This window comes from Mustela nigripes, chromosome 1, assembly GCF_022355385.1.
Source record: "Mustela nigripes isolate SB6536 chromosome 1, MUSNIG.SB6536, whole genome shotgun sequence".
Lineage (NCBI taxonomy): Eukaryota > Metazoa > Chordata > Mammalia > Carnivora > Mustelidae > Mustela > Mustela nigripes.
Window position 1 is genome coordinate 236,214,452 of NC_081557.1, and position 17,067 is coordinate 236,231,518.

At 40.4% G+C, this 17,067-nt stretch overlaps 1 protein-coding gene across 1 annotated transcript in view; it reads left to right on the top strand.

The window, feature by feature from the left end:
- The first annotated feature begins 712 nt into the window (after positions 1 to 712).
- The window catches only part of NSUN7 (NOP2/Sun RNA methyltransferase family member 7), a 58,862-nt gene continuing 42,507 nt past the window's right edge, over positions 713 to 17,067 (top strand). The window contains exons 1-4 of the mRNA XM_059382896.1: positions 713 to 804; positions 1,087 to 1,490; positions 8,255 to 8,313; positions 8,663 to 8,793. Of these exons, the coding sequence (XP_059238879.1) occupies positions 1,178 to 1,490; positions 8,255 to 8,313; positions 8,663 to 8,793 (503 nt within the window). The 5' untranslated portion in view covers positions 713 to 804; positions 1,087 to 1,177. The remainder of the gene's footprint in view (positions 805 to 1,086; positions 1,491 to 8,254; positions 8,314 to 8,662; positions 8,794 to 17,067) is intronic.

Consider the following 17,067-nt stretch of genomic DNA (forward strand, 5'->3'; position numbering starts at 1 on the left):
TTGCCCTGGAAGTCCGTCTAATGTGACATCCACTGTTCTAAAGAGTAAGGAAATAAAGTAGGCTCTTTTCCCCTCCCCCAACCCCGCTCCCCCCCCCCCCCCCCCCCCCCCCCCCCCCCCCCCCCCCAGTAGCTCTCTACATCCGTCCGCTATAACATTTCCTGCGCCCCGCTACACGCGCCAAGGCGGGTGCTATCTGCGACACAAAATTCTCGCTTTCCAGGGGACCGTCCGGGGCGAGTAGGGAGAGAGGCTGCCACTAGCGGTTCCGGGGAGGTCGACGACCCTGGAGACCCTGCGGTCCAACGGTGCAAGGGGTCTTCGGTTTCGAGGAGAGGCTGGAACAGGAGTCACGGACCTCGGAAGGAAGAGCGCCCCGCCGTGGGAGAGGCGGCAAATCCCGCGGGAACAGCCCTCCGGCGGCGTCCGGCCCGCTCGCGGTTGCCATGGAGACCCGGGTCCCGGCCGGCCCGCCGAGTCCCGCGGGTCCATCGGCGCCGCGCTCCACCCCGCTCCGCCGCCGCGTCCGCCGAGGGCCACCGTGCGTGACCCGGAGAGGCCGGGAGGCGCGCCCTGCTTTCGGGAACCAGAGCGAAGCGAGCGCCGGAGGTCGCGACCGCCCTGCCGCAAACCCGGCCGGTGGGAGAGGCTGCCTTGGAACCAGACTGCCGCCGCCGCCGCCGCCGCCGCCCCGCCGCCCCGGGGCTCCCGAGGGCACTGTTCAGACGCCAGCCTCCGGGGCCCCGAGGACAGCGGCTGCCGCGCCGCCGTCCCCGAAGCCCCGGGAAACATCCGCCCTCTAGGGTAAGGGGCGCTCGTGGGGCCACAGCCGCGGCTCGTGGGGAGCGCTACCCCCAAACGGGCCTCGGGAAGGGTCGCGTGGGAGGCGGGCCCCCCCCCCCCCCCCCCCCCCCCCCCCCCCCCCCCAGCTTTCGGAAACTGGGGAGGTTTGGCCGGGTCCTCCGGCCCCTAGTGTGCGACGCTCGCATCCGCCGGCAGAGGCCGCCTCTTAGTCTTCAACGGGTGGGTCACCAGGGGGGTCCTGCATCAAGAGAGATTCACCGAGGTAGCCTGTTCTTTTCACAGAGACGATGCTCGACGTACGAGGAAAACCACGTCCTGGAAGCTCTGAGCTGTAGTTCAGCCTGGAGTTACCGGCCACGGTCCAGGCGCAAACATGCTCCAGGCCACCAGCGAGCTGGAGTTCTCGAGCGACAGAACTTCGGAGGGGATCTCCCACCTCGCTTCCCTGGCGCTGTCGGCGGACTCCTCGCCCAGCGAAAAAAGCTCTCCTGGCTTACCCGAAAAAACGGGCTATCCCGACTCCGTTTACGTTATGGCCGCAAACATTTTCCAGGGAATTCGATTCGAAAAATCCCCGGAGCAAGTCTTAATAAAATACGGGAATGAACCCTTGCGGTCCTTGCCCGAGTCAGAGGATGAAGCCTTTCAGCGGTCGTCCTATGAGCTGGCTTTCAGTGCCCTGAAGTGTGAGTAGTAACAGCTTTAAAGATCAGCACTGAAAGAAAACAATGAGAGAATTTGTGGAGTGCAAACCACACCCCACCCCCACTGCCCGCACCTGCCCCCGCCCGCGCCCCCTTCCACACACCAGGTTTGGTTGTTTCCCATAAACCTCTCTTGGGTCAGTTGCAGATGTGAAGGAATGAGGAGAGTTCCAGTAAAATAAGCTCTTTGAGGCCAGAACTGTTTCTTCACTGCAGATCTGCCGGGGCCTAGCACCGTGCCTGGGCTTCGATAGATGGCCGCATAGTCATGAAACTGATCAAGGAAACAGCTCCACTAACGCGTAGAGTTAAGAATCCACCGAAGTATCCAAGTACAGGGTTCCCTCTCCTTGGGTTATCTCTTTGCATTTTCTCTGTTGACATCTGGTATATTATTAGTGTACGAACTTTCACAAATATAAAACCCAGTAAGAGGGTGGGGGAGAGGAACAGAGATGGAGTAAGAAGAAAGGGTGTGATATATTCAAAATGAGTATCAAAATTAAATCAGCCCCAATTAAGGAGATCCCATTCATAACCAGTAGACTTAATTTTGGGAGCTGGCATATTTTTTCCTCCAAACTTCTGTAGAATGCCCCTTTCTAATCTGCCTCCAGGGTTTGAAATGCAGTGTTTCAGACTCCCTTGGTCATGGTTAACTTTTATTTTTCTTAAAGATTTTATTTATTTGACAAACAGAGATCACAAATAGGCAAAGAGGCAGGCAGAGAGAAAGAGGAAGCAGGCTCCCCACTGAGCAGAAAGCTCGACAGGGGGTGGGGTGGTTTGGGGGTGGCTGGAGGCTGGATCCCAGGACTCTTGATATCATTACCTGAGCCAAAGGCAGAGGCTTAACCCACTGAGCCACCCAGGCGCCCCTAGTTGTGATTAACTTCATCAGCTTCTGACTATGCAGCTGACTCTAGGACAGAAGATATTGTTGCTGTGAGAGCAAGCAAAGAGTGTGGAGGTGTTTGTTTTTGTACTAGCTATGAACTTTATAGTTTATATTACAGTATATTGTACTATATGATATTAACGTTTATATTAGTTTGTAAACTGACTGAATGTAGTTCCAAAAAAGAAGTTCCAGAAATATTATATTAGCAGCCTGGCTGAAATGATAAGCACGTGCCCTTCCTAACAAGGCAACTTGAAAGGGCAACATGAATTTTCATGTATTTCCTTAGTATTAGTACTTCCTGGGCCTTCTACCTCTTTGCACATAGGCAGTTAACAATTGTTGAGTCGAACTAAAATGTCCTATTAATTACTTAGATGTGGAAAATATATATATATATATATATATTTTGGTAGTTTGCAGACATGATGCAGCTCAACTCTGAAGCCAGGAATTTGTCAAAATAGAGAGAAATTTGATGTGAAGAGGCAATTTCTCTTTAGTTTTTGTTTGTATTCTCCTGCTTGAGGTTTTGGGGTTTTTTTGGTTTGTTTTTTTTTTTCCTTTTTAAATCTGTCTTAACCATTTTTTCTTTTCCAGTGTAATCTTTCAGGCTGTTCCATCCACTGTTTCCATGCTTTAAAAAAATAATGTAGTTTTAAAGACCAAGCTGTTTGCACTTTAAATAATGAGCCCAATGAACATTTTTACATACACTCCTATATGTACTCTCCTTGCAACAGTGAAAGGCAGACTGGGCATCTATGCCCAGTACTAATCAGTACTAAAACTCTGAAATTATTCTATGTAAAATCAACACATTAACTAGATGGTCATGCTGTAGTGATATATGTACTACATTATCTTTTTCTTTTTCTTGGTCTTTATTTCTGTTTTATGTAAGGGCTTTGTCACTATTTGATATTTTTTAATGGCCCAGAGAATCCCATTCAGATAAAGTATTGTCATAGGCCTTTACAAACCTGCTTTTGCTTGAAATGTTCATTTTTAAACTTCTAATTCTAATGTAGGTTCAAATACTAAAAGTCTTTGATTGTTTACTTGGTACAAATATTATATTCTTATAATAATACTATCTTGCTAAAATTATTATCTCAATAATTTCTGAATATTCAAATAGAATAGAACCAGAATTTCTAAATGCATTAGATTTCCAAGATAATTAAGAGCCTGGCATTTTGCTTTAAAATATGGGATGCTCTGTGCATTTCACTTTTATCTTCTGTATTATCAGTGTTCTACCAGTATTTTCACATGATATTTTATAAACTCATTTTTGGCTTGCACAGTGTAAGTTCAGGGACTCACAGTTCAGAAAAGAAAATTCTCGATTTTCTTCTCTCTGGTTTTATAGGAGCAATAATGCTGAAAAGGTTAATGTACAAACTAAAGAGAGCTTGGGTAATGGTCCCTTTAATTGGTGAATTTGGTGAATAGGTAATTAGATCATATTACTTTTTTTTTCATGTGGCAGTATAAGGAGAAAGAAACAAATGACAGAGAAAAGTCCTTAATTACATAAGTGTTAAGTATATTCCTTTGGTTGTGTTGTTTTTCAGTTTTATTGTTTGCTCCTTTGTTGATGTCCTTTGTGTATAAGCTCTTTCAAACCAGAGAGTGTATTTACCTGATTAGCTTTTAAAGGTTGAAAGAGTTCAGTATGCTTTTTAAAGATGAAGACAAACTCTACCCCTGCTTTACTAAATAGCCCCAAAGTCAATTTTCTGCTAAAGAAGGGAATAAAGATAGCCTATTCCTTTTAAGTTTTATTTCTATCAAAGAATAGAGTACTAGCAGCTAATTTGCTTTTTTAAAGAATCTCTGGATGTTTCAAGGAATTCTAAATACTAAAAAAAAAAAAAAGAAAATCTGGAAAATAATTTCTTAAGAAATAAACTAATGAACAACAATTAAGGAAAAAAGAACACTTGAAGAAAAGGATTTTCCTGAAATTGTTGATCTTATCGCTGGCTTAATTCTTTCTCCAGTCTCTCTGGGTATATACAGCAGTTGGTGAACTTTCAGTCCCAGGAACTGACTATGGCATTGACCAGCTCATTTCACAATCTTCTACACCTGTCAGTGAAAAACCTAAGAAATGCTCAATGTATGATTTGGTTATGGCTTTGGGAATTAGAAACCGTAGACGGGGAGCCCAAGACCACCCTCAGGATCAGCAATTCACTGGAAAAACTCACAGAACTCAGCAAAGCTCTACTCGTGGTTGTAGTTTATTACGGTGAAAGGTTATTTAAAATCAATACCAGAAAAAGGTGCATAGGACAGGATCCAGGAGAGACCTGGCACAAGATTCCTATTGTCCTTTTCCAGTGGAATCCACAGGCAATGCTTAATTCTCTTAACAACAATGTACGACAGCACGAATGAAGCACTGTAGCATGTAGGAGGCAGTATACAGGGAAGCTCACCCAAGCCTCGCTGTCCAGGGTATTTACTGGGTCAGTCGTATAGACAGGAGTGCTCTTGAGGCTGACCTTACTCAGTCTTGAGCTCTTCCAGAGGCCATGCTGATATCGTGTTGCCAATGCCCATGTAAACTAGGACACTTGGATCAGGCAAGCTATTCCAAAGGCTTATAGAGGTTATCTCCCAGGAACTTGCAGGGCCAGTTCTTTCGTTGAAATGTTCAGAGTTTGGCCACCCAGGCCTGCTGATTCAATTCTTTTTATTTATTTATTTACTTTTTAAAAGATTTTACTTTATTCATTTGAGAGAGAGAGAGCAAGCCTGTGTGCACATGTGCAAGTGGGGGAGGAGCAGAGGGCGAGAAGTACATTCCCTAGTGAGTGGGGAGCCTGACGCAGGGCTAAGGCTTGATCCCACAACCCTGAGATGAGGACCTGAAGTGAAACCAAGAGTCAGAGACTTGGACACCTGAGTGGATCAGTTGGTTAAGCATCTGCCATTGACTCAGGTCATGATCCCAGAGTACTGGGATGGAGTCCCACATCAGTCTTCCTGCACGGGGAGCCTGCTTCTCCCTTTGCCTGCTATTCCCCCTGCTTGTGCACGTTCTCTGACAAATAAACAAATACAATCTTAAAAAAAAATAAAAATGAGTCAGAGTCTTGAGGACTGAGCCACCCAGGCTCCCCCAGACACCTGCTGGGTTATATCTTGACTGCATAGTGATTCATTAGGAAAATTGTCTTGATCATAATCCCATAAGCTCTGGTTTCATGTAAGTTTTCTTGAATGACAATAATAATATATTTGCATAGCTCTTTGTAATTCAAAAAAGTTTATGTCATTTGATAAACCAGTCCTTTGGGTTGCAAGATTCTCATTTTGCAGATGAAAAATTGAGGGAAGCTCAAGAAGAGATTAAATGATCTGGTAAGGAACTTGCAGGAAGATGGTTAAAAAGAGGAAGTATTTCTTCTGGTTGGAAGGGGTGGTAGAATAGCAACCCCATCCTTGATCCTAGTTTTTTATGGTCCCATGTTATTTTATTTTAATTGTATAATGATTTTATATTTGGTGATGCCAGCTTCCTTTCCCTGTTTTGCCAAAAAAGACTTAAACAATTTTGTTTCCCTCCTTCCGCATACACACAGACTGCATCTATCTGTATTGTAGAATTACATTTGATATTCTTGAAGTGAAGATTCTAGAGATCCCTCATATGAAGGTGACTCTATGAAAACATAATAAAAATAAAGAGGGAGAACCTAGAGGAGAGTCAAAAGAAGGAGTTTCTTCCACCTCTCTTCCAGAATGGGAGGAATAAAGGGTGATCAATGTGAATTTTAGGGGTACAATAAATAGCCCTCTTCCTTTATACTTGATTTGGGAACCAACTGAGAGAGGGAAAAAAATGTGTCTGGGGACATGGCTTTAGATCTCCAGCCAAGTGGCTTGCAGAAACTTTACTACTGATTTAGAGACTTCTCATTTAATCCATGACTCAGCTGAAGTGTAAACCTCTCTCATGCACATCCTGGAGACACACAGGCAGATGGAAGAGACCTCCATGTTGAAAACCTGAGCAATAGGGATGAGTTCTCTTCAACAGACTAAAGAGAACAGCCGTTAATTAGTGGGGAACAGGGAATAATAATTCAAGTTATCGTGCCCAACTAGATAGGGTAGGCAAGGTTTACAGTCTCCAAGTAAATCCTGATAACTCAAATTAGTTGTTGGCAAAGTGTTTTATTTGGCCACTCTGGTTTTTTATTAAGAGAAGACAAAGAAATGCAGCATAATATTGTTGCGATAAATAATGCGCACTTTGGTTCCAGACTGTCTAGGTTTGAATCCCCGATTTGCCACTTGCTGTGTGACTACGAACATCTTACTTAACCATTCTTTTCCTCATTTCTTAATCTATAAAATTGGGATCATAATGATATCTAGTTTACATGGTTGTTATAAGAGTTCAAAGAATATATGGACCGCATTTAGAACAAGGTGTAGCACATAGAAAGCACTATCTAAAGTATACGGTTACTATTAATGTTGATATCACTTTGTGTGCATGTTAGGTAAATTGTAGATACGCAAAGGTAATATGTTCTGCACAGTATCAAAGGCAGCCCAGAGATGCTATCAGTTTTGACAAGAGCCCCCAAAGGAAAAACGCAGTGTTGTCAAAATCATCATTCTCTCATTCTGCCTCTCCTCTCTTTCTTAGGAGTTAAGCATCTCCATTGTTCAAAATTCTGTGACCTGAGTGGGTCTGCTTCCTTGGGATGCCTTCATTCCTATGATGACTATATTCTCTGTGATAAAAATTGGGACCCATGCTGAAAACCTATGAAGTAGCTAGGAATTGCTTTGCAAGTATTTAGTTTATAAAACTAAAGCTTATTTTCCCAGTAAGTGAAATGAGGATATTGCCTTGTATAATGCAGCCATAATTGATGGCTCAAATATGGATCATGATTTCCAAAAGATTTCTTCTGGAAACTGGAGTCTGTGCTCCCATTAGTCACTTCTGTTTAGTTTTCCCACCTCCCAAGTGAAAACAAATGCAGGGTGTGCTGTGCATATAGTAGGCTGAATGAATTGAAGCTAGCTAGCCTAGGTTTCTGCTCAACTGATTAAAGCATTTGTCACCTGTGTGTGTGTATAGTTTAATGAGTTGTAACTGCATTGTGTGGAGTTTCTTCAATGTATCCACTTGTTTCCACCTAGTACCTTTGCAATTCTCTCTCTGTCTGCAATGCTCGCTCCTCTCAGATCTTGCCATGGCTAACTCCTTGTCATTTGGGACTTAGATGAAATGTTATTAATGTCTTCACTGGTGAGTCCTACCAAATATTTCAGTAAGAAGTAATACTGATCTAACACGAACTCTTCAAAAGACTATAGGAAGAGAGAACGCTTCCCACTTTACAAGGCCGGCATAACCCTGATCCCAACATTGACAAGGATATTACAAAAAAGAAAATGACAGACCAATATGCCTCATGATCATAAACATAGGACAAAACTCCTAAATAAGATATTAGCAAATCTAATCCTGTGATACATTAAAAATGATAAGACATTTAAATTGTATCCTCTTTAATGTTTTTCAAAGGACATAAATTAATGGCTGGAATTCCTTTATTATTACTTTAGCTATTCTGATAATGTTCCTTTAACTAGGATTCCATGTGGAACCTGGGTCCTAAGGGTCCAGGACTCATAAAGATGACAAGTATTCATCATGTAATTGTAATTTTAGTCTTTGTCAAGAGTTGAGGTGAATTGTAGACAGGAAGATAAAGGGGTTGTATTGTCTAAAGTGTATTTTGATTCTAAAGTTTTCATTTTCAGTTTTGATTTTTCAGTAACAGACATTTTCCTTGTCTTACAGTTCAAGATATTTTGGAAACTATGTTAATAGACAGCTATATCTTCCCAAGTACCACAATAGTAAGTAGACAAGCTTTATATAATTAGCTGTCTCATGATTGTTATTTAGAAATTACTAAAAAGTCTTTAGATTTAAATCAAAACTAGTTTCTTCAAAACACATCCTGAACTCCTTCCTACCTCTAATTCTGATCCTAGTCCTTTCTTCGTGATGAACATAGCAAAAATTATCTTTTAAAAAGGTTTATTATTTTTTATTTTTGCTGAATTTTTTTTTCCATTTGGAAGTCCTTCTCTATCTCCCAGTACAACCAGACTATGTAAAAATAGTCATATTTCTGCTCTCTTATGAAAAAATAGTGGAATGGAAAATTGTATACTTTCCTTTATGTGTCTTTCCCCTTGGTAGCCAGATCATTTGAGCAGTCTTATTATTGTGATGCTGTATGATTTCCAAGATAGAAAATTTCAAGCTCGTCTTTTTTCTGATAATGAAGAGCCCATAGCAGAAGTTCAAGAAGTAGAGAACCTTCTTAACAGGTAATTGTTATAAAGTGCAAAGGATATTTTATATGAAATAATTAGTATTTTCACTGGTAAAATTGTATACCATATAATGTATAGATAAGTGTCAAACATTTATAGAGGAAAAAAACAAAAGTTCATGTTTCTCAAGTTTCTTTACAAATAGTCTTGAACAGGTTAAATATTCTGTTTAAAATCAAGTTATTTTGAAAGCTTGAATTATAAGATCCAGCTTGTAAGTATTTAAAAATTCATGAAAAATTCCTAATAATGTTTTAGCATATATATAAGTTAAACATAATGTGAAAGAGCTCTTATTTATTGACCTAGCTCTGTTTATAGCTCTCCAACAGAAGAACCCACTACTTTGCCAAATTAAAACAAACAAACAAACAAAAAAAAAAAAAACCCACAACTTCTATGTAGTTAAGAACAAACCATTAAGTTTTAAGTTTGTTTTCTTTTTAGCTTAAATCTTGGCAGAAACCTACTATGGAGAAAATGATAGTACCTACCTAAAAAGGTGGTTGGGAAAATTAATTAAACTAATGGATATGAAATGCTTAGCTTAGAACTACACACATAATAAATGATCAATAAATGTTAAGTGTTACTTTTAGGGCTTTTGTTATCCTGTTGTTGAACCTTAATGGAAAGCAGAATATAGCAACAAAAACAAAAATCAATCTTGTAGGAGGAGTTTTTCCTAGTGTATAATCTGAAACAGTTACTAGTATTGTATTTGTTTTTATGTTGTTATGGGAAATTCAAGCAATTTCATTTAGATTATGAGGCCAGAGGACTAAGGTAATGGAGTGATAATAATAACTGACAGTTACTGAACACTTAATATGCATCAATCACTTGTCAGGAGCCCTTTAATAAAACCCTCTGAGGAGAATACTGTTAGCAAGCTGTATTTTAATACATGGAAAAACTGAGGCACACACAGGTCACGGGAACCTACCAAAGGCCATAGATCCAAGAAGGGAGTGGCCAGAATTAAAAGTCAGGAAGGCTGACACCGGAGTCCCAGTGTTAACCATTTCTAAGCTATTGCTCCTTACACTTAGGACAGTGAGGTCTTGCTGAAGTCCTCTGGAAGACTGAAGTTAAGACATAGTCACATCTCCTGTTAGCTGTAGCCATAAGAAATTATAAGATGGAGAAGAGCAAAAACAATCAGAGGTGTCTCCCCTCTGTGTTAGATGGGTAAGACTCACCCTGTTTCCTGTGTGGGTTTCCGGGAAACCACCTGACTGCCCATCCCACTCCTGGGCAACCTGCCTCCCGGGACAGGCATCCAGATACATCAGAGAGAATTGGTGGGGCGGTATGCTGTGGGACAGGCTTGGAGTTTCAGCTTTGCTGAGCTTCCCTCAGTTTCTGTTTGACTTAGGACTCAAGAGACACTGGTCGAAGTCCCAGCTAGTCTCCTTGAGCCTAAGGAGAATGGAGGTTAGCTTGAGTCAGCCAGGAAAGCCACGGGGCTCTAACCAAATAAGAAAGATCAGACGATGCTTTCATCATCAGCAGATTTTTAACTGAACACTAGCAAGGCAGTGAATAGGACAAGCAAGGCCATGGCTCAGGAGGCCAAAGGAGCCAGAAGATACTACTGTTAGAGGATTCCTGATTCCCAGTTCCTGAGCTTACGTGTTACAGTTGTGTTTAAGTTTCTTCATATAGACTAACTTGTTTTAATCATCTCTATACCCTAATTCCAAATTCTAGGTTTCCCAGGAATTTGGCTCCATAGGGTCTGGGTGCATTCCTTTGGGCCAATCCCTCATGGCCAATAGAGTAGGAATCTCTCAATCAACCTCTGTAGATCTCTGGGGGCTTGGGGCTGGGTGCTGTTGCCTCCAAGGAAGCAGAGTCATTGCACACTTGAAGTATACCTTAGTATGTTTCTACTGAGAGGATAAAAACCAGTTTTAAGAGGTGATAGAAGTAATTATTTAGCAAGAAACCCAGTAAGAATGATTTCCTTCTTATGAAAATTCTGTTTGATCTTTGTTGTTGTTATTGTTTTTCCCAGAGATCCTTGTTTTTTATACGCTATCTACCAACTTGTGTCTTCCTTTTATTTGTTCATGGCTTTAGTGATCCAATCTAGGATGATACCTATTACCATTTTGAACATATGCAGGGTCCTTAAGAACTCATTCCTTGTATAAATCAATTGTGTTTTTAATACTATGTGCATGGGTTCAATAAAAAGATACCATAGCCATGTCCTCTTTCACTCCCCATGCCCTCACACTAGTCCAAACATCAGTTTGTACCAAATAATGTGTTGGAATTTTGTGAGGCAGAATTGGAGATGAGTAGCAAAAGACTAGAGAGGGAGCAGGACGGGAAAGAGTTAGTAGTCCCTCCATCCACACCACCCAAAACTATTCCTCCTGAAGCCTTCCACATTAAATTATGGCACCAACGTCAACCTGGACATCAACCTTGATACTTCTTGTCTCCCCTTTCCTGTGCCCATTATATACCTTGTGTGCTAACTCCACCTGGAAAACATGCTTCATCTGTGTACTTCCCATTTCCACCACTACCTTCCAGAGCCAAGCTGCCATCTTGCTACACCAGCTTCCTTGTTGATTTCCCTGCCTATAACTCATACTTTCCCACAATCTCTTCTACATGACAGGTAGAGCAGTATTTTAAAAATGTAATTATTTGGTCATAAGAGAGTGTCTTGAACTTATGTCTTGCTATATCATCTAGATAACTGGACAAAATATATGAGGCAAAGATTTGGGCATTAGACAAGACACAGCACAGAAACTTGATCCCTGAGAGAATGAAAACAAATGAGATGAGTGTTAGAATAATCCTGGCTTTATGCCTAGAGGTACTTTCCAACTGTAGTACAGGAAGGGGGGCAGCCCAAGAGGAAAATGGTAGTCTCACTAAGAAAACAGAGATCAGAATTTTGGAAGGCTGAATGATAATTTATTTTCTTTTTTATTCTATTAAAGTAATAAGGTCATTTATATTGAATAATTTTTTAAAATGTTAAAACCAAGCAGGTACTTTACTGAAACAGGGATTCGTTACATTTGTTCAGATATGTCTCTTTTCTCGTCTTCCCCAATTCTCTCAATCCCTATAATGTTCCAGTTTCTCATTTGCCAAGATGGTCCCTAAATACTTATTCATGGGTTTTTATATCTCATATTCTTTCCACCTCTTCTTTGGAAACTCTTAGACTATTTTGCTTAATTAGCGAATGTTCTGAAACATTCTGAAACAGTCTGATGTCTGATTTTATATTTGTATGAGAAATTCAAGTAATTGACTGAAGATTATCCTTTGGCATTGAGAAAATATTCTAGTTAGGGGTGCCTGTGGATCTCAGTTGGCTGAGTGTCTGACTCATGGGTTCTGCTGGGGTTGTGATCTTGGCACAGTGGGATGGAGCCCCCTGTTGGGCTCTGTGCTCGGCATGGAATCTGTTTGGGATTCTCTCCCTCTCCCTCTGCCCCTCCCTTGACTCACATGTGTGCCATCCTTCTCTCTCTCAAATAAATAAATAAAATCTTAGAAAAAGAAAATATTCAATTTATGCTTAAAGAGAACCACATATATACAAGATACAAAAATAAATTTGAAATGGATTAAAGACTTGAATGTTAAGACTGGAAACCATAAATCTCCTAGAAAAAAACCTAGGCTGTAAGTCCTAGGCATCAGCATTATTTGTTTGCACCAGTCTCCTCAGGCAAGGGCAACAAAAGCTAAAATAAATTAACAAAAGCTAAAATAAATAAAATAAAATAATAAATAAAATAGCTTTTGCACAGAGAAAGAAATCCAACGAAACAAAACAGCAACCTACTGAATGGGAGAAGATATTTGCATATCATCCATCCAATAAAGGGTTAATGTCCAAACTACATAAAAAACTTACACAACTTAGTATTAAAACACATAACCAATTAAAAAAGGGGGAAAGGACTTGAATAGACATTTTTCCAAAGAAGGCATATAGATGGCCAGCAGCACATGAAAAGATGCTCAACATCAATACTTATCAGGGAAATGTAATTCAAAATCATCATGAGATACCTGACACCTATCAGATTGGCTATTATCAAAAAGATGAAAAATAACAAGTGTTGACAAGATGTGGAGAAGTAGAGAAAAGCAAATCCTTGTACGCTGTTGGTGGGAATATATATTAGTGCAGCCACTGTGGAAGACAGTATGGAGGGTCCTCAAAGAGTGAAAGTTGAACTACTATAGGATCCAGCAATGTCACTGCTGGATATTTATCCAATGAAAATGAAAACACCAATTTGAAGAGATATATGCACCCCTGTGCCCATGGCAGCATTATTTACAATAGCCAAGATACAGAAGCAATAGATAAATGAATGAAGATGGGATGTATACATAAAACTCAACTATAAAAAAGGAATGAAATCTTGCCATTGCAACTACATGAATGGACCTAGAGTGTGTTATGCTAAGTGAAATAAGTCAGAGAAAGACAAATAGCATAAGATTTCACTTGTATGTGGGATCTAAAAAACAAATGAACAAATGAAACAGAAATTGTTTCATAGATCCAAGAAACAAACTGTGGGTTACCAGAGCACTGAGGGCTGGGGTGAGCAAAATGGGTGAAGGGGGTTAAGATGTACAGACTTCCAGTTATAAAATAAATAAGTCATGGGTATGCAATATACAATATAGGGAATATAGTCAGTAATATTCTGCTAACTTCAGTGACAGATGAACTAGAATTAACTTGGGGATCATTTCATAATGTCTAAAAATATTGACTCACTATGATATATACCTGAAACTAATAGGATATTGTATGTCAATTATACATCAATCAAAAAATAAGAAAATAAACTGAAGGAAAATGGTGTATTAGGGTTCTATTCTGGCAACTGACGATACCGCAACTAAACAAGAGTAGGCAAAAGAAAGAATTTATTTAAGATATTTCATGGAAGATTGAACATCAAGACGGCGGGAAGGGCAGTGATATGGCTATGCTTCTACTAAGTCCTATGACTTAAATATCCCCAAGATTCTCTGACTCTAGTCTCTGCTTCTCTGTGTGCTTTGGCTTCTTTCTTTTCCTCCTTGGTTCCCAGAATGGGAAACTTGGCTGCTGACAACTCAGAAGCTTTACCTCTTACAGCACCAACACTAGAAAGACTGGCTTGATTCTCTCTTCCTACATCCAAGAATTGTTTGACCCTGCCTTGAGTCAAGTGCCCATTCGCTACCAATCAGCAGTAGCCAAGGAGACCAAGAAAGTCATATGAATGGAGGGAGGAGAGGAACGTTTCTCAGGAGAGAGGGATTTCTATTCCCAGAAGGGAAGCCGTGCTTAGAATGCAAAGCCGAGGTTTCTACTGTAGATGGAACATTGGTACGCTAAATATGTTGACCAAGAACTTCCCATTAACTAGGTACATGTTAACTGCCATGATCCGCTGTTAGTTAGAATAACATTCCCCAACTTAAGGAGAGCAACACAAAAATTTTAGGAAATATGCCTTTTTTCACACGAGTGGTTGTGAAAGAGCCATGATATTCTTTCTTTTTCTTTTTTTCAAATATTTTATTTATTTATTTACTTGAGAGAGAGAGAGAGAGAGCATGAGCAGAGCAGAGGGGCAGAGGCAGAAACAGACTCCCCACTGAGCAGGGGGTCCGATGCGGGGCTTGATACCAGGACCCCAGGATCATGACCTAAAATGAAGGTAGACGCTTAACTGAGTGAGCCACCCAGGCGCCCCAGAGCCATGATATTCTTAAAATATAGGTTTATCTTTGTTATTTTATTCTTAGCAAATTGCATTTCTCCACTACATCATCAACCATCACTGACTTATCCAAAATAACCTTCATGGTTCCTTATGGAAAAAAGAGAATAAAACCTATCATAAGCAAGTGATTTGTATATTTTCTTTTGTATTTATGTATTACCCAATTACATTAAAACATATTTCTGTTTACCTTCTAACCACTTTTTCTCTCAATTACGTTTTTCCAATGCTCTGTAGGAATAAATATGAAGATTTTATTCCTTTTGTTCTGTAAAAGAACTGTAACTCCTTTATTATATTTAGAAATCTAGTAAACTTCTAATTACATAAAATAACTAAAGGAAACATTGGGAATAATTCTTTTTGCCATTATTTATAGATATAAAGTTTCCTGGGACACACTATATATTAGGTGTAATTTTATATTATATATTAGTTTCTTTCATTTGAGGCCCAGGATATCATTATTGTCCTTTAGAGGCAACATTTTCTTTGCTATTGGAAGCCCTCAGCTAGACCTGGGCACTAACGCACCAGAGAGGCTTAGTCTAATCTGGAGTTGAAATAATTGGAAGCTGTGCTTTAGTCCTCATGAAGGCCAGTCAGTCTTTTTTTTTTTTTTTTTTTTTTTTTTTTTTTAGATTTTTGTTTATTTATTTGTCAAAGAGAGAACAAGCAGGGGGGAGTAGCAGAGGGAGTGAGAGAAACAGACTCCCCACTGAACAGGGAGCCCAATGTGGGGTTTGATCCCAGGACCCTGAGACCATGACCTGAGCCAAAGGCAGATGCTTAATCCACTGAGTCAGCCAGGAATCCTGCCAGCTATTTCTTTTTACTTCATTCCTAGCATTGTCTTTTGGTGACCCCATCCAAAGCCTGGGGACTTTATCAAAACTCCCTTCCCATAAAGCTGTCATGCCCCAAATTTCCATTTTTGTTCCCCACGGCCCATGAAATCATCATAAACTCTGCATGGCTCTTATCATCTCAGGCACCTATTTTAGAATTGGCAGATAATTTCATATATGATGCTGCTTCTACTTGGAACACTGGATAGCTCTCTCACACCCCTCCCTGACTCCTGGCTCACTCCTACTTCTACCCTTATGACTTAGCCTAAAAGTAACTCCTGAGAAACTTTCCTCGACTCCCATAGCAGTATCCCTCCCTTGTGCCACCATAGTATCCTGCCTTCCCTTGTCACGAATACTTAAGTCATTTAAAAATAATTGCTTTGTAAAGAGATTAATGACCACACAAAAAACCAAAATTGCTTTGTCTCCTTTTACCAGACTCTACAGTTTGTGATATCAGAAACAGTATCTTCCTTGTGTATCCCTTTGTTCCTAAAACAGTGCCTGGAACACAATAAGAATGCAAATATTTGTTCATGAATAGGTTGGTATTTCTCTATGCTAGGTGGCCTTCCATTTCCTGCAGAAAAAATTCCCACTTCCTATGCATGGTATATAAAATTTTTTGTGACGTGAGACCTGGATCTCTCACCACCCCAAACTCTAAATATGCTTTGCTGTTTAACATCTCCATATCTTCAGTGTCCTCTGTCCTCTGTCTGGTGTGTCTTTTTTCCTGTGGGGTCTGGAAAACTCATGCTGTCTGTGTCTTCTCTTGTGGTCTGGAAAATTCTTGCTTCTCTTTTAATAGTTTAAGTTTCTCCTCCTATTCGAAGTCCCTTTGGGCTGATTCTTGTTCTTTTTCTAATACATTTACTTTCTTCTTTGTGTATCTTACAGCATTCATCATGGGCTAAGATTGTTTATATACCTAATACACCACCAAATTATATGTTACTTACAGGTGGAAGCTCTCTTTTAATCTCTATAGCCCAGATCCGATCACAGTTTGTAGTTAACAATATTTGAAAAAAAATAGGTATAATAGTTATTATCACTCTTTTAAAAAATTTATTATCACTTCTTGAATAGCCTGACTTTGAAATACATTTTCAAAAATATGTTTGCAACAGTTCTGTGAGTTAGATATTAGTTCCTAATTCCTAGAGTTTAGAAAAGCTCAATAACTGGTCTAATGTCATATAGCTAGTAACTGGTGGAAGCAGAATTTGAACCCATATAATCTGACTGCAGAGTCCAAGCCATACTGGCCGGAGAGGCAGGGGAAGAGGAGGCAGAAGGAGGGGGGAATATGGCATGATATCAGGAGGGGCAAAAATGGTTCCGTGTGTGGCCAGGCATAGATTCATGGATGGGAGTGGTGGAAATTGAGAACTGAGGAGCTGGTTCAGGTTAAATTATTAATACCTAAGTGTATCATGACAAGGAGTTTCGATTATTTCCTGTAGCTAATGGGTTCATTTTAGATTTAAGCTTAGGAATTCCAGAACTACAATTTAACATATATAGATCGCCAGGGCGACCTGTACATGTTAAACGTACAGTGTATCTGTATAGATACACTGGCTGTGTATACAGCAGGTGCTGGCAAACAGGGCATTGAGCAGCTC